At 44.5% G+C, this 18,354-nt stretch overlaps 1 protein-coding gene across 2 annotated transcripts; it reads left to right on the forward strand.

Moving 5' to 3' along the window:
* Positions 1–51: 51 nt before the first annotated feature.
* Positions 52–18,187, forward strand: mosmoa (modulator of smoothened a). 2 transcript variants are annotated; one of them, XM_031572951.2, is made up of 3 exons: positions 52–872; positions 10,144–10,356; positions 14,511–18,187. In XM_031572951.2, the coding sequence occupies exons 1-3, from the start codon at positions 728–730 to the stop codon at positions 14,693–14,695; spliced, it is 543 nt and encodes a 180-aa protein (XP_031428811.1). In that variant the 5' UTR covers positions 52–727; the 3' UTR covers positions 14,696–18,187. The 2 variants fall into 2 exon arrangements, with proteins under 2 accessions (XP_031428811.1, XP_012681208.1); XM_012825754.3 differs by having other exon boundaries at positions 216–1,816.
* The last annotated feature ends 167 nt before the right edge of the window (positions 18,188–18,354 follow it).

Raw genomic sequence — 18,354 nt, forward strand, 5'->3', positions numbered from 1 at the left:
ATATCATTTATCCTGTTAGCCGGTTAATTATATGGCCAGATATCTAGTTCCTTGATACTATTTCAATGAGAAAATGTTAATTATGAGAAAAATGTGGAGGGAGGGCCAACGTAACAGACTCCAATTCATTTCTATGATTATGATGTTCTCAGTTCCAAGTCGGTTGGCTGAAATATGTGCTGATTCTTGTGACTGCTCTCAAACAAATCACCCCAAATATCCCAAATAATTTTCTACGGATGTTTGGACGTTTTCAGATAGCTACAGGTTCAGTTATGAGAAAATTGTAGACTGACAAAACAACCCAAAATATCTAGCACCGGTTAGGCATCTAGTTGGCGAGTTGTTTAATCACTGCTTTGCCAAGGGCATGCCCCTTCTTACGACATTGCAGATAGCGAAGGGAAGGTGTTTGATAACTATTACATCATGTGTTGTCTTAGAATCACCCTCTTTTTAATTCAACTTGTATCAGTTAGTTTTTCAGGGACAGCGTCCCCATCACTTAGGCTACCATCAATCTTACAGCAGGAAGAAACTTAATGTGCGTGAACAAACGCTATTCTGGCTTGTGAATGCTGTCAGTATAGTAACCAGTACTGTAGTCCTCGTACTGTAACATTATTTTATTTATTTAAAAGAACAAATATTTTTGTTCGTCCTCGTCTGAAAGTTACACTATCGGACCCGAGCACATAGCCTCGGTCGTATAATAATATAAACGTTTATGTCTATGGCCTCGATATCATTCCACTTTATCTCGCGAGATCAAATGCCCACCGAATGCGATGTTGGCGAGCTGTTGTGTCTGACGATCGCTCTGCGTGGGGGTGCTCGCCTGCTTCTTGATGTCATTTGCTTGGAAGAGAATGGTAGTGCGGATCGGTAGATCCTTATTTTACTTCAGTTGCTAAGGAGAGCCCTTAACGGCATCGTGCTCAGACTGATCATACTAGTCCACGCCGCAGGCAGATACACATTCTTACTTCTCTACGTGGTGCGGGAGACCGCTTACCAGTTTTGCCTTGCTAGTTCGTGCAGATGCGTTTCCAGGGGAGGAAAAGGGGGCATGATTAAGCAAGAGAAGGACTGCTCCGCTTGTCCAACGGGAGAGCTGAAAACAAGGACATGGTGCTGTGCATAGAATCGCGGCCTGTATTTACACCTCTTTCGCCATAATCGTGTGTTTTTTATTACACATTCTAATCGCTCGTTCAAATGGGTGCCTGGGCGTCAAGTCCGTCTAGGCCCGCCGTCCGGCACACAGAGCTCGACTGTGGGGAAATAGTGGTCAGCTACTAGCGGCTCGGCTAGCTGCATTTACCCAATGCTGCTACCGCTGCTGTGTAGAGGATCTACGAGAAGAGAAGCTGGAGCCTTGGGCCCACGCTTTCAGATTGTGCGATCTGTTCGTTTGGAGTACGGCTCAGGACGAAACCAGCCCCACGGATATGTGACACCGCATTTTCCCCTGCACTTAAATGGAAGGCGTATTGAACTTCTCCCGTTGATGTGAGAGCCGTATTGCGCCGCAATGTGGCTAGAAAATAAGGGAAGACTAAGCCTGTAACTGGGGCTCTGTTGGAGGGGGCTAGGTAAACACAGACCCTGTAAAATCTTAAGTGAAAAGGGCTCCACACTCATCGGTTTGGATCGGTCTGAAGTGTCCTCTTCACCTTCCAATTTCAAGGCAAATAGACTTCATCTGAGATGGATAAGCTAACCATAATTTCAGGATGTCTCTTCCTGGCCGCAGACATATTTGCAATTGCTAGCATTGCAAACCCTGACTGGATCAACACGGGCGAGTCGGCAGGTATGTTTTGACTTTAGGGTAATAGTGAGTGTGGGACCTCCTCCCATTCCGGTGCATCCTTGGATCTCGCAGACTCCCCCACCCTCGCAGCATCCAGCAAGGTTGCAGTGTCCTCACTTTAAAAGCCCAGGTTAAATGCGAATGGAGCAACTCCTGTGCGCTCAGTTCGCCAGTTAATCCTTTGAACAAAGATAAGATCCCGCTGCCGCTATTCGCATTAGCATCCTCTTTTGTCTCACTGAGAACACAGCATGCAGGTCCTCTTTGATGAGGATATCGAAACAACGTTTTTTATGATGTGAACAGAACATGTGAACACTGTCGTGTCATTCTTGAAGATCATATATTGCGTGATAGTTTGTTTTGTAATGCGTTATGTTTATGTTTGAAATACATCTTTTAGTGGGGATTAAATTAATTGGCATTGTAATACCATGCGGTATAACTTTTTTTGTGGATGTACTAGCACAGGCGACGTCATCAAGTGCGCTGAGGTCAAGCATCAGTGAAAGCCGTGATGGCGCTCATTGTGATGTCTGCTACATCTCTATCTATAGCGTGGAGATATTTTACGCCAGCCTTCAAAACAGTGAGCCACTGATAGTCAGCTGCTCATTGTTCCCTATTGACGACCGCTTAGTAACTGGGTCAAGAAGGGTTCAAACAGGGTTTTGTGAAGGCAGCCAGAATGGCCAAACAGTTGTGCCTGTGTGTAACAGAAGCAAGTCTTTCTGTTGTTCGTTTTAGGAACAATGAGGGTCTGGGTTGGCTTTGCTTATTATTTCCAAAGGGGAGGCTTCATACAGTCTAGAGTATCAATACATCCCACTTTGGGTTTTCAGTAAGCACAAACAATGAAAGGACTTTGTACACAGCAGGCATTCCTTCCTGCACTTGTCAGGGTGATGCTTTCAGATGTTTGCATCTATCATGAATCGGCAACCACACTGAAACGGAAATAGTTGAAGTGACTTGAGTTGAAAACAGACTAAAGCATTAGCATGTTATTAGGTGACAAATTGACATATTGGATGAATTGCTCAGTTTTCTGTCGTTTTGGCATCAGCCCATCCAGTAATTTGTTTGAAGTGCGCACAGGATGATTGTCTCTGTTGATGGCCCCCCAGTGGGTTCTTGTATTATTTTCATATTTAATTTACCTCATCTCTGGGGGTTTAAGCTCCACCAGCCCCACCATGATGACTCAGAATTGAGTGAGGGCTCCCAAGAATAACTGGACTGTTCCTGGGAGACTGTGATGAACCTGCCATGACCTAGCGTTGGGTACTGCATTGTAATTCCTATCTTAAAGGACAGGTGACATTTCAGGTGGGCTTGAAACAGCGTTAACTCACTGCTCACACAGTCTGACTATAGCACTGATGCTATATAGACTGTAGTCTAGGCTTCTCTATAGAGATGAAGGACTTCCTGTTGTCAGTTACAGGGGAAGGGCGTGTGTGTTGCACTTCTCACTTCTTCTCACACGTCTCACACGCCGAACAGCCCTGGCACCATGGCACCCACTGTTGCCATTTCCTTTTCTCCTAATTGTGTGGAGATTAGGGCAGAGGGCGGTTTTTCTGGCCTCTCCTTTAGTTCCTGAAATGCAGAGTGCAGACAGAGCAATTTTCTCTGGGGAACTGTCTGCTGGTTTGATTCTGTCAACTTTTTCTGTCACACAGTTTATCTGTGGGACTGCTTAACATTCAGTCCTACGCAGCGAGCAGCTTACTTTGCCTTGGTCAGCATTCCCTATCTTGATCTTTTTACTCCCAACTACACAACCAAATGTTTTGCAGGTTTGAAATCTCTAGCTTAGTGAACAGATCTTTTTAAATCCGCACATGCCAGCCTTACCTTTAGCTCTCTAGGGATTTTCCACAGGGGTTGACTTAACATTTTCATTAGTGTCGCCAGCTTTACAACTCGAATAAATAAACATTTGGACGTTTCCAATCTGTTGAGGCCACTGCTGGCTTTTTCAAGTCAAAGCCATGGTACCAGCTTAATGCTATCACCAGGAAAAAAGCCGAAGCATGACGGGTCACTTCTGTCTAAAACATCAGAGAGTGTGCCCAGTCATTGTTATGCTTCATGTGTATAGTGCTGTTAATGTACAGGGACACAACTCGGGTTAAAGTTAAATGATGGAGTTGCACTGCTGCAACGTGGTGAATGAGAAACACTCTACGAGGACTGAATTTGAGACAGTGGCTAGTGAGAGGGGGAATGACAGCAGTAAATGAATATCTTTCATTTCTTCATCTGTCCGTAGCATCAGGACTGCAGTGTATCTTCTGCTCACCACACATGGAGACTCTGGTCACCACACGGCAGTATGATGCCTGAGAATAGCCAACCAACCCGCACACCTGGCTAAATTCGTAGGGGCTATTTTAAAACTCTCTGATGTTGGAGTTGTGTTCTCCTCCCCTTGTAAATTCAAACCCTCTGGCCAACCTGAAAAATCCCAACCGAAGCCAAATGAATGAGTGGCTCCTCCCTTGTCTCCGAGAGGCCTGAAGTGCCCACAGCAGGCAGGCTCTGACATTTCCAAAAACAAAACAATAAACCCCTGCCGACATCACAATGTTTCAGTCATAGTGAGCAACGCCGAGATCAGCATCTGATTAATGATTATGGTGGTGTGTGTGGAGACGCCTATTGAAGTCCACCGCGCTCCTGATTTTGCTGCCCGATAGATTTGTTTTCCATTGACAGTGGCACTTTATTTTTATTTTCATTTGGTAAGGCTGCAGTCTTGTGTTCACAGCGGAAACAAAACTGCCCCGGAAGAAATGCCAAGGCCTCCCACTGCTCTTAAAAGGCCTTTTGCTGATGAACAATTCAAACAGGAAACAAGCAGACCTAATATCACCACCGGCATCATTGCTTATCACATGATGAACAGCGAGGAGAGGAAACATGTGCACCCCCCCCCCCCCAAAAAGAAAAGATAGTCGATAGCCTATAGCCTCAATATTCTAACAAAATATCAGCTCAATAAAGTATTATCCTTTTGAAGAGGGTACGCAGGCTTTAAAGAATGCAATCGGATGTAACGCTTGCATTTAACATGGCTTTCTGGTATGTTAATGGTTTTAAGTGTTTTGTTAATTGAGTCTGGGACTGCTATTATTCTGTTTAATTACCAAAACAAATGTGGCTTTTCCCACCAACCTCACACACCTAGTGATTTGCAATGGTGTGCGTGTGTGTGCGTTAGGGAGTCTGTTTCTGCTGAGAGCATTCTGTGTGCACATACTGATCACGCCCATACATTTCCTGGTGCACAGAGCTGAGTGATGTAAACTGACTCCTGTACATCTTCCGCTCCCTCATCCATCCATCCGCCCCCCACCCACCTGAGTTTATGAGCTGCTTGACTCATTCCCAGGAGAACTTCCTGTTCACCGCGTTGCAGAGGGCTACGCTACCACTCATTGAAAGAACAGGCGCCTGCCTCACTTCCCGTGCTACACATCCGCCGGAAAAGCTGTGCACAGGTGGAGAATGGGAGAGGGGGATGTAGTAAGACAGGATGATTTGCCCAGGGTTCACAGGAAAGAGAGAGACCCTGTTTTTAACATTTCTTTATGTCTTTATGAATCCTTTTTTTATTTGTAACCTGGCAGGGAGAGCAGTTTTCCTCTCCTCTTTCTCCATCCGGTCCTTGGCCACACTGTGTCAGAACATGTCGAAACTCGTCAGAGGAAAATCACTTTCAAATGAAGGTGATTTACATTTCTTTTCGCTCCGCAATGACAGGAATATTATTGCAACTCTGCACTTATCTGTTGCTAATCTCAGGAAGGAACATTTGGCCTGTAGGCAAACCAACTTAAAATCTCAGATAGCATGATGGAGCTACTCAGTTGTGATGTGGTGAGTCTGTGCCGAGAGTGTCTGTGTGTGTGTGTGTCTGAGATCACGCTAGTGTCTCGTGTCTTGTGGGGTGCCCGCCAGAATGTCTGCCGTGGCTTGCCGCTGTGCACCAGCTGGTTTCAACGTTGGCATTTTGCAGAAAAGTTGTGAAACTGCGGGGGCTGGAGTGGCGGGGTGCCGGAGGGAGCTTGTTTACAAGAGACATGGACCGGAGCCTCTTCACATATCTGTACCTCTCCAAAACATGTGTGTGGGTGTGTGTGCTTGCGCGTGCATGCTTGTGTGTGCAAGCAAAAGCATGTATGCTTGCTTGCTTGTGTGTGAGTGCACGTGTGCAAGCGTGCGTGCGCCTGCACATGTATGTTTACGTCTGTGTGTATGTGCATGAATACGTGTGTGTGTGTGTCTGTGTGTTTGTAGCATCCTGCTCTACCTCCTCCTCCAGTCTGATGTCCTCTCCTCATTCCCAGTGACCAGGCTAGGGCCCCCTGACCCCCCCTGACCCCTCTCTAACGCCCAGCTCCTAAGGAATGTTCCTGCTGAGCATAAAAGGATTGGACCACACCTTAATGGAATCAGAACATTCCTTCCTGGAGGGCTATAATACACACACACGCACGCGCGTCCCTCTGTCTCTGGCTCTTTGTGTGTGAGCTGGAGGAAGGGCTGGGCCACCATGTTGACATTATGTGCTCCAGTTGCGCTGCTGCTGAGAACCCTAAGACCTTCTTTTCTTGGGTCGCCATGGTGCTTGTGGACTGTCAATACAAATCACCTCTGCCCCCCTAATCCCTCCATTCATGGATGCTGATGGACACTTTAAAAGTAATCTGTTCCATAGTGATGAACATCTCTTTGGTGGAACCACAGGAGTTCGTACTAAGAGAGCCGTGTACGATACTGTGGAGTGCCATGGTGGGTTGTCCTGAAAGGTCTATCGTGTGGGATAATTATGATGTTTTGAAAAATGTCTCTCTTTCTGCCAGTCTTGGCTGGAGAGAAACAAGCGGCCAGACATATGTCCTATATATAGGCCCAGTTCCTCCTGTCGGGGATCTTTCGCAGAGCTCCAAGTGGAGATGTCAATGGGCATCAGCCTGAGAAACGACTCCAGATTGTGGGAGTAATTGAGTTGTGTGGAGAAAATGGACTCTTCAACTTTCCTCCTCCTGTGCTGGTCGTGATTCGGAAGAGAGAGCCTTTTTCAGTCACGTTGTTTTTCCCACACGTCATGTTGCTATCTAGCGAAATCTCATGCCATGTGAGTGCATGTTTACTGAGATCAGCAGACACTTTGTGTGCTGCATGTGTTGGGATCTGTGGGGGGGGGGGATTTACTGGGCCATGCTGTCCTGTGAATTTCAGTGGGACACTTTCCCTTTTTGCTCACTTCTTTTCACTTCCTTTGTCTCTCAGTACACTGTGAGCTGGTGTCAATGGTGAGGGTGAACTTGAGGTTTGACCCCACAGGGCTGTAGGCCTATCAATGGCTGAGTCATAAGCCCCCCCCCCCCTTTCTCTCTCTCTCTCTCTTACAAACACACACACACACACACACACACACAGTGACATAGTCCTCGTCGCCTCAGACACCGTCACACTTGAAAGGGTGTTTATGATCAAGTGATTTCCACTGTCACATGCTCACTGCTCTCAGGCTGTGTGCAGCCCGCTCTCCTCCACGTGCCGAGAGAGAGAGAGAGAGAGAGATTCTAGAAGGTTCAGTCTGTCTGCCATCAGAATCACTTGAGAGTAAATGCACAGAGACACTGGCAAGCTCTGTCCTCCAGGGACTGTCCCATCATCAATCTGTGACATGATGCCACTCACCATTATTGCACTGGCTAACCCCTTTAACTCTCAGACATTCCCCTGATATATGGCTAGATGCTGGCATTTTACAAGATGAACAAATTCGTTTGGTAAATAAAGTGGAAAAACATTTTATTTTGTTGTTTTGAGTTTAATCAGCATACATTCTGGTAATGATTAATGGCCAAACTGGACAACTTGACAGGCTGGAGCAGGGTGAATCTATCATGACTGACGTAACAAATTGGAGGGTTTTGTGACAAGCATTATTGTACAGCTGCCATTGTATTTATCATTAAGTTTCAAGTTTTATGGCTGTACTTGGCCCTCGCTTGACATGGAAAAAAAGTCAATTCATCTTTAGCTATGTGCTTCATTGTGCTGTGGTGTAGGTTTGGAGCATGACTGATGTTGCAAAAAATCGACATTCAAAATGGTCTTACTACTTTTTTCATAAGTAGAAAACCGCTTCTAGCACAAAAGACTATCTAAACACAGAGTTATGATCAAAGAAAATGGTTGTTTATTTTTCCAATAATGGCACATACAACATGACTGATATTACAGCTTGTCAACTGACAATAAACAGTCCAGTGCATCTGCTTGCAGCTTGGGCTAGCAGAGTCAAGGATAAGAGTTCTAAAGGGTTGTAATATTTAGGAGAATATATTACTGGAAAAATAAAGTGTAGTCCACATGTAACATCGGTCACAAAAAACATTAATTTATTTCATTATCATGATTGTTATGTGCCTTTCACATTTTTCTTACTAAAGGTTTAGTAACAGCAGACAAAACCCCACGGCCGCTATTTGTGCTGTGACTAATGTTGAAATATGTAATGTCATTAGTCATGTTTTGTAATGTCAGTTATGCAATTTAATTTGAAGTTATTAATTTTAAATGTAATTAAAACTCTATATATAATGACATGTTCATTTTACCCAAAGCAATAGATGGCAGCACATACTAGTAGTGGAACAAATATTTCAAAGCTGTTCTTGACAGTTGCAGTTATGGTAAAGTAATCAATTTACTGTAACCTCTGACAACTATATTCACACTGAAGGCCAGGTTGTGTGCTGCCAAGGAGCTTTCAAGTATAGGGAAATTCCATTGTTTGTGACATTTAAGAGGCACTTATTTGTGGGAGCCCCATGAACATCAGAGGCCTCCAGTACCTCTCAGGTCTTATAATGTTAGTACACCAATGTGTTTAGTCATTTAAAAAAAAATTGGTCCATGTCTACCAATTGATGGATTTGTCCAACAGATGTTGCAATAATGGTGCATTGATTGCACAGATTGCACAATGAGTCTAAACAGCCATTAAGAGTGGAGTACATGAATATGGAAGGTTAGGTGAATGTGGAATCAGTTCAATTAAACTAATAATAATTATTCTGATACTGATGGCTAAGAAATAGGAGCCATGATGACTTAGTGATGCAGCGGAGCCATGATTACTAGTGAAGCAGCTGACTGGGTAACAGTCACTTCTGTTGGACGCCCTTGGGCCACACACACACATGTGCTGTGTGGTATTTAGAAAGGTGAATAGACCAGATGCAGGCCTAGGCCACGCCGCTTACCTCACCTGTGTGAGACGGCTACCTCGCTGAAGTGCTGCGGCTCGCACGCAAGTGTGTGTCCACACCGTCAGCATTGCTGCTGCTGCGGCGCTGCTACTGCCAGCCCTGACTAGAACAGATCTTTTCCCTGCTTGTTTTTGCTAAGACCCACGCTCCTCACGTGTGAAAAAATGGGCTCCATGCCGAAACTCTAGTTGGTGCCACTGCGGGCTCGAGCCACGCCTCAGGCCGCATGCCCACTGGCTGCATTGCGTGTGCATTGCGGCTGCGTTACCTGTTGATTTTCATTTCAGCGCCCGTGTTAACATGTTGGAACACACGGCACACTGCCAACGTGAGACGTGCGGCTCGTAAATCAATGAAAAAAAAAATGTAAACCAGGTGACTCGGCCACAACAAACACACACCACGCCGCCAGTGTGAAACAGGCCTCAGATGAGCGTCTCATGCAGGCTGAGTGTCTGTTCTAACCTGTCGATATGGGCGCCGAAATAAAAAAGCAAGAGGTCCCGCGACCGTCACGCACATGAGAGGTAAGCCAGGTGGCACAGAAGTGATGCAGACCTTGTCAAGGTGTAGCGCTGTATTCAGTTGCTCTCCTGCTGACCACGTTTATTCAACAGTCTCAGTGGAAGACTTTGGCCCTTAATCCACTCAGTGTGCCTTTTCTCCCAGAGATGGGCCTGGGCAGTGCCTCTTGATTATGTGAGGCAGCAGGTCCTCTAGGAGCCATAATTGCTGCTGGGAGGGAGCAACCAGGATATGTCTGAAACAATGGGGCGACATCCTAATTTAACTAGCAGGAGCTGTCTAACACAATAGTCCAACAGACTAATTAAATTCATGGTCATTACTGTTGCAGTGATGAAATGCAAGCTAGAGCTGAGGTTGTAATGTACATTCTTGGAAGCTGGATTTGTGTTGTGGTTTGTTTACCTGAGTTCGCCTAATGCTAATACATTTTCTCCATTTATTTCTGTTTCTCTCTTCCACTCTTCCTCCCTCCCCTCCTCTCCTCTCCTCTCCTGTCCTTAGGCGCTCTGACGGTAGGGCTGGTGCGGCAGTGCCAGACGATCCACGGCCGCGACCGCACCTGCATCCCGCCGCGGCTCCCACCTGAGTGGGTCACCACGCTCTTCTTCATCATCATGGGCATCATCTCCCTCACAGTCACCTGCGGGCTGCTGGTGGCCTCACACTGGCGCCGGGAGGCCACCAAGTACGCCCGCTGGATCGCCTTCACTGGGAGTAAGTACCCCAAAAACTGCTAACTGTACCTTTAAGCAGACATCCTCATCTCAACCCACCTTACTTACTGCCAAGCTGATATAAGAGGAAGCATCTGTGTGGAGGTGTTTGCGGTGGGAGTTGGCCCACGGTTACCTCTGCCTCAGCCCTGGGCAGAAAATGGATGTTTTCGTTTTGAGGCTGTTAACACCTCTAGATTTGAACACATTAGCCAGACAGTGAACGGGAGGGGGGGGGGGAGCAGGGACACCTTGTTATCAGACATAATTTCCCTCCGCTTGGGAGAGGAAGCATATAAAGAAGTCATTTTCTGAGTCATGTTCGCAGTCACATGGTTGCCATGGCAACAAAAACCCAGTGACCCCTGGTGTCCAGGCTTCTCTCTCTAGTCCGCGGTACTTTTTTTTTTTTCCTTCCCACCTAATCAGCGGATAGAGGCCAATAAATTCAGCAAAGCTGAAAGAGCTGCTGTATTTAGCACTGGAAATGAGCTCAAAGATGAAATGTGTCATCCTCACTCTGATAAGGAGAACAAATGTGTAGAGTGTCTTGACGATGAGCTTACCAGAACCCACAACTAACCAATCATGTGTATGAAGCTTCACTTTTGAAGTGTCATAGTTTGTTTTGTGTACTGAGGATAAAAAGACAGAAGCAGGGTTCATAGGATCACAGCGAGAGGCAGAAACAAGCATAGAATGAGACGAGACATGAGGAGACACTTAAGAGGCTCTTTTTTGCGAGTGTGGGGTTGAGGGGGCAGATGAAGGAAGTTGTGTGAGTCTGGAAAGTGGGGAAAGGTGGGGAGGGCACAGGTGGCTGGGTCGGTGCTGGTCCTACACAGCTGGCCAGGGGCCAGGGCACCTGAAAGGGCAGCTTTGTCAGGGTAGCACAAGCCCCTACTGTCCCAGCTAGGACCATACCTCACATCCAGCCCTCCCTCTCAACCCCCCCTCGCTGCTCTACAGGTCAACCCAACCCCTCCCCCCATGGCTGCCGCTGTGGTTCTGGCTGGCACAGGGCAAACATATGGTGTGTTTGGCGGGTGCAGACGTAAATATTAGCTGTTGTCTGGCCACTGCCCTGACGGTTACCCAGGCAGCATCCAATCCATTCATTCATTCATTCGTTCGTTCCTTCCATTTGCTCGGCTGCTCCGTCCCATGGAAAGGCCACGCATTTAAAAATATGCTCTCATTAGGGTGATCAAAAAATAGCAGGTTGTGTCAAATATTTATATAAGCCTCAAAAAATGTGCCAGTGCTCCTGCGACTCTCTCCTTTCTTTCCCCCTCTGTACTCCAGGGCCTGGATGTTCAAGTATCTTATTTGAGAGATGAATCGTCATCATTTCTTTTGTCATAACTCAAAGAAATCGTATAGTAGTTGTAGAAAATCGTTGACACTTGTGTTTTGAAGTGGGTGAGTGTTTTCCTTTACCTAAATGTGCAGCCTGGAGGTACGTACGCCTATTTTTCGCCCCCCACTGTGCCAGGAGGAGATTTTCCTGAACGGAGATCATGAAATTCCCTGGTGGAGCTCTCTCTCGAAATCAGCTGTTAATGGCTCCATCTGTCATTTTTCTCTGCCTCCATCCGACCCATTGCCGTCTTCTTCACACTGGTGTTTTAATCGATGTTTGGAAGGGTGGAGAGAGAGAGGCTTTTTCCCTGACTAATGGGCCAATTGAAATTAAATACCGTGCTGGCAGGGGCCTTGCTAGCTCTCTTATTTTCTGTGGTCTGTGGCATGAAGGCTTCAGCACCTACCTGACAGTGGGATAAATGTGGAGTTATTCAAGGACAACCTCTGAAAACACCAATACGAAGGTTTCACCAATCTCCAAAGGTTTACTAGTGCTTGCTACTAGTATTAGTGTTATTAGGACAGAGAGTATTTAAAATAGTACTTTCACAAAGCTGAAAAGGGTGTTCCCAGCCAAATACTCAATATTAACTGTGTTGCATGGCCTTAAACAGTCTTTGCATGAGACATGATGGCAACAGACACAACTATCACGATGGCAAAACCTCACCAAGGATATAGCTGAGTTATTTCAATTCTGAGGCTAGAATTGGTGATGGAGGAGTTTTCTTTGCCCGTGTAAGTTGTAGACCTTGTTGAAAAATAGTCCTGTTCTTCTGTGCACCTAGATGGAAAAGGTGTCCGGTCTCTTGGGTCTCAAACATCAGGGTTTTATCATTCATTTCTGACTGCGGCAGAAAGTGGGGGAAACTACTTATCTCCAATGTACTCTGCTGTGAATGGCACGTTAATATAACCATTGAAAGGGTGCTGTAACATCCTGGAGATCTCATTGTATGTCGCTAGTAACCAGTCATATCGGTAGGTTTGTGAATCATGAGGTAAAAATACTGACCTAGCAGACTGCTAAGATGCTTAAAACTCTTAAGCTTGAGGTTGGGTAAATGTTAATGTCAATTATCCATCTTCTAGGAGACAGCTGTGGTGTTAATGATAGGGATGGGTATCGTTTGGTTTTTATCCGATACCGGTACATAACCGATACTTTTAAAACGATACCGGTGCCTAAACGGTGCCGGAACCGATACTTTTATAAAAAATAAAAATAAATAAAAATAAAAATTACGATTGACGACATTTAAGAAAGGCTTTTTTTATTGCCAAATATATGAACTGTTTAAAGTAGATTATATATATAAATAAATAAATACAAAACACTTTTTAACTTAAAACTTAAATAATATATGAACTGTTAACAAAAGTTTAGACTATACTTAAATAAATACAAATAAATACAAAACACACACACACACACTCTGTACACACACTACAGCTTCAATACTTCAGCAATTCTTTTGTAGAAATATCAGCATATTTGCCTTCTCCGGCAAAATGCGACACCTTTCCTGACTAATCGCATGACCTGCACAGGAGAAAACCCTCTCCGATGCTGTCGATGAGGCCTGTACACACAGATATGTATCTGAAAGTACACAATTAGGGATGGGTATCGTTTGGGTTTTTTCCGATACTGGTGCTAAACCGATACTTTTAAAACGATAACGGTGCCTGAACCGCTACTTTTTTTTTTTAAAGCATAGGCGACGATTGACGACATTAAAGAAAGGCTTTTTTTATTGCCAAGGCAATTTTTTTTCTTCAAATTGAACAATATATGAACTGTTTAAAGTATATTATAAATATAAATACATACAAAACACTTGGCTTCCAACTACAGCTTCAAACTTTTTAACTTCAAACTATGAACATTATATTAACTGTAAACAACAGTTTATAGTATACTTAAATAAATATAAATAAATACAAAAAACAGCTTCAAACTTCTTTTGCAAAAATATGAGCATATTGGCCTTTGGAGTCAAAAATTGATTATTTTGTTTGCATTTATTTCATGAAATTTCACCATTTTATGATTTGTTTATACCTATCTTTTCAATCTTGTTTATAGTTACTTTTGTTACTTGAACACACTGAGTACTAGAAAATGTGTACTGCCCCTTTAAGAGACTACCGTTGGTAGTTTAGCTGTCATCTCCGTATATTTTTCAGTCTTCGGTTGCTGATCTGCCGTTGACTCTTGCCTTCTCTCCCCCCTTTTCACGCAATTATTTTGTTGCATTTGCTGCACGTCGCGATGTTTGAATCTTTTTGTGCGAAATACAGCCACACTTTTGACCGTTTACCTTTCGGTATTTTCTCTGTTAAAAGGTTGATGGCTAGTTTTGTTTGTGCTTGCCTGCTCTTCACTGTCATATCAGAACCGGTTCCAATACAACCGGTACCTACCCGGACCGAAATGCAACGCAGATTTCGGTGCTTCATTTCGGCATTTATCAGATAAGACTGTTGCTATGAAAACACCAATGAGCGTGAGCGACACAGGACAAAGTTTAAATTGGGAGCTGGGGCAGTTTTACATGTGCCCCACAGAATCTGCCTAGCGACCGTGTTCAATTGGCTCAGGCACCGAAATGAAGCACCGAAATCTGCGTTGCATTTCGGTCCGGGTAGGTACCGGTTGTATTGGAACCGGTTCCATATTGGTACCGGTTCTCGGTACCCAACCCCAGTTAATGATGTGTGTTAATGTTTTTGTGTGTCATTTTAATGCATCTCTTTCTTCCTGTCTCTGTTCTTTTTCTGTTGCAGTGATCCTGTTCTGTATGGCTGCCCTCATCTTCCCAATAGGGTTTTACATTAACGAGGTGGGGGGGCAGCCCTACAAGCTGCCCAACAACACGGTGGTGGGCTCCTCCTACGTGCTCTTCGTCCTCTCCATCTTCTTCACGATAGTGGGGCTGCTGTTCGCCGGGAAGGTCTGCCTGCCCGGCTGAAGGACCCTTCTGCCCCGGCCTCAACTGTGGGCTTTTTTGAGACAAGACGAAGGAAGGACAAAATAAATGAACAAATAAAACCGAAAAACAGATTAATGGCGCTAGAGGAAGGGACATCCGCACGGGGCGGCAACGAGGAGAAACCACACTTAAGCATTGAAAAAAAATTATAAAATAGTGCCAATAGAGAACAAAATCCAAACAAACTGCACTCAGTCATATAGCTGCAAGAGGGTCCTGATATGAATGTCCCCCCCCCCCCCTCTCCCTTCCTCACTCCTGTGCTTACACAAGTGTCTGTCTTTATGTTGCACTTTCGGAGGGGGGTTTAGAGATGATAGGAAGTGAGGGAGAGAGAGAGAGAGAGGACGGCAGAGAGAAGTGAACAGTACAGCAGCGATGCCTGTGGTTGAATCGGTAGGTCACCATGACGCCAGTATTTTGTGACATAACTGTTTTCAGAGGCAGTGTATGTCCTTGTAAGAAGCCTTTGCCCAACACTTTTCTTTTTTTTTTTTTCTCTTTTTTTTTTTATATATATATTTTGCTTCAGTTTCTTTTCACCTTCCATCTTTGGGCCATCATTTTCACCTGTGGGGTTTTAAGTTTCTTCCCATTAGATGTGGAGCGGGGAGCCACGTGTCTTTGACCATTGGAGGTTCACTCCTTCTTCCCCCTCACCAAGGGCAGCTGAGGGGGAGGGTTAAGCGAGGTTGTAGAGCCATGGCTGTGCTAGAAAACAGAGAGACAGGAGGAGGTCCTGAGGGGTGAGAAAGATAGGACTGCAGGTTCGGAGATAACAGGGCTTCTAGGAGGGCTCTTTGGCATCCTCAGTCACTTCAACCCCCTCAACAGGGAGGAGGCGTCTTGCAGAGAAGCAGCAGCAGCAGGAGGAGAAGAAGAAGATGTCAAAGAGAAGAGGGAGACCACTGGGACACCGGGGGATCTCTCTTGTTAGCTTCTTAGAGCTCCCATGCTGCTCCACAACAAAGGCCAAAAGAAGGACACAGATGGATGACAGGAGAGAATAGCCAGAGGAAAGGATTAAGGTTTGATCACAGGCTCAGTTCAAAGACGCTCAACAGCAATCAGGACTGCTGGTCAGGACCTTGTGGAACTGAGCCTCAACGTGCTCCAATGTGATGCTGCTGAATAGTATCACATATGGGCATACGCACACACACACTCATAGACAGATATACACGGTGTGACCAAACTGAATGGAACTCTCCTTACCCACCTCCCTCCTCGTGTCCCCCATGTGCTGGGTTTAATCGAAATCTGTTTTGTTCTGTTTCGACTCTTTCAGCTACAGAGTGTTTGTTTGTCTTTTTTTTTTGTTGCCATTCTTTTACCTTCCTGACGCTGTTGTGCCATGAATGGATAGCCTGCTTCTGAGGGAGCACTGTGCATTAAAGTGCACAGCCAGCAGTACAGGCTAAGTTCAGACACAAAGTTCTTACCTCATTGTTTGTAACCCTTTGTTAAATAACAGTATCATGTGTGCCCTATAAGTTATGTGCTTTCCTGAGCAGAAATGTGGCAACTGAAACCCTGACCATGTTGCATTTATGACACTATTTACCTTACACTGAATAAGAGAGTGGCAAGCTTTCTGCAGGTAAAAAGCCCTCTTTTTTGCCACTTGCTTCTGAAGATGAAGAGATGTGCCCGTCTTTTATCTGTCTACATCTTTGAGGATGCTGCATAAAGGAAGTGAATATTCTCCAAGCTCTAAGACCATTAAGGGATCTCGAGGGTGATGTCTGTTCAAAGGAAAGGTTACAATTCTCCTGAAAAATGATGGTCTGTTTTCATTGAAATGGCATCATTTATTTATTTATTTTTTTCCTCACTGCCTATTGTGTTTGAACTATCTGCACAAAAAACAGATTTCTCAATGGCCTTTATTTTTTGAAGCTCTCAAGCTTCGTCAGACTTTGCATTTCATGTGAAAGAGTTTGCTACCATGTGAGTAGGGTCAGGAATATAACAGTGTTTTTCTAGATTACAAAAGCAGGACGCTTGTTCAGGACTGTGTTTCCTGAAAGCGACGTTGCGCAACCACTGAGGTAACCGTGGAGAGAGAGTGTTCTAAACGAGTCTCTCTATCATTTAACTACGGTAGTTGCTCAACAACGCTTTCAGGAAATGCACCCCAGTTAAACCAGTGGCGACCAGTGCAAGTTTTAGTTGGTGGGCTAAGGCTAACGACGTACAAGATTACTGACAAGAATAGGCAATTGAAATAACAGGAAATTGTTCCCCATGACAAAACATTAATGGTCCTATTACATCCTATGACTTAATGTTACACGTTGACTAGAACCTTTGTTCCAAGAAAAGAAGTTGGTGACATTTTCAAAATGACTCCAATATCCAGAACTGTATACAATTCTCTCTGGATTAGCTTAGGGAAAGTCTAAAAATGCTGGGGAATTCCTCAATCGTGCAAGCTTGATTTTGTGAGAGGGAATCAAGGATACATACAATCGGACATAACTGGGCCATCCTTTTTACAGTGTCCATGCCAAACTGCTCCCTCCAGCTAGCTGCTAGGCTACCATGACTTAATGAATCCGCACTGTAGCTGCTTTTTCAAATAGTACAGATTTTTCAAATAGTCTCCAGTACCAAATAACAGCATTACTCAAAAGCTATCACTATCCTAAATGAATTGTGGTCTTTGATCCTATACCATACCCAACTTTTGCCCTTGAGCAGCAACCATACTTGCCCCAGCTGGGCACATTGTTAAGCTGAGTCATTTCTCATCCCTCGTCACCAACATCAGTTTTTCAGTTGTCAATTCTATGTTGGGACCACTGTAAATGTCAAATTGCCATTAAGGGATGGTAATCTTTATGGAAGGCTGATTATGATTGGTGTATGGTTAGTAAGGAAGAGCATGACAACATGGTGAATAAAGAGGGACATACAGCTACACAATAAGGAACCCACTGTAAGTTGATAGGAGTCCAGGCGGACTGACGCTTGTTTGGTCATTTGTATGTCTGTTGTGTGGGGGCCTTATCCCAGCACTCGCCAGGCACCGGCCGCCACTGATTTAAAGCTGTAAAGATCTGAGTCGGCAGTAAAAACTATAACCAGAAATTTTAACTCCACTAGCACAAATATTATAAACGCACTGTTAGGATATCAGAAAAAGAGATAAAGGAAACCTAACACTAAGTACAACTCAGTATTGTCTCCACAGCTTTGCAAACCTGTTGAGAGCTCACTACAGTGACTTTATACATGTCAAAGATTTTTTTTGGAGGGGGGGGGGTCACTTAATAGACATTTTTGTGGCGGGGTGGAAGACAAAGCCTGCTATGGCAAACATGAACTCTTAAAGACTGCTTTAATGTTTTGTTAATGTTAAAGTTTTTTGTTTCCTTTTTGCAAAAAAGTAACTCAATTTGTTTTGTAAAGGATTATGAAGTTAATATTTATAATTTAAAAAAGGGACGAATAAACATGTATTCACAACAGTGTTAACAATCAATGGATGACAGCATTCCCAGTGCACAGTTACTGTTAACAGAATTGACATTATTGATTGTTCTATTTCTTTCTTCTTCTCCACTTTTTGTGTTTATTTTACACTTCACTGTACAATACAATAAAAGGCATCATCTGAGCCTTTCTGGTTGATA

This window comes from Clupea harengus, chromosome 1 (genome assembly GCF_900700415.2).
Source record: "Clupea harengus chromosome 1, Ch_v2.0.2, whole genome shotgun sequence".
NCBI classification, from domain to species: Eukaryota; Metazoa; Chordata; class Actinopteri; order Clupeiformes; family Clupeidae; genus Clupea; species Clupea harengus.

Bases quoted from the DNA above. Each gene is read 5' to 3' on its own strand.
- mosmoa (XM_031572951.2), top strand. From the start codon at position 728: ATGTCTATGGCCTCGATATCATTCCACTTTATCTCGCGAGATCAAATG. The intron at 873-10,143 runs GTAGTGCGGATC...TCCTGTCCTTAG, and splicing joins CATTTGCTTGGAAGAGAATG to GCGCTCTGACGGTAGGGCTG. The intron at 10,357-14,510 runs GTAAGTACCCCA...TTTCTGTTGCAG, and splicing joins CTGGATCGCCTTCACTGGGA to TGATCCTGTTCTGTATGGCT.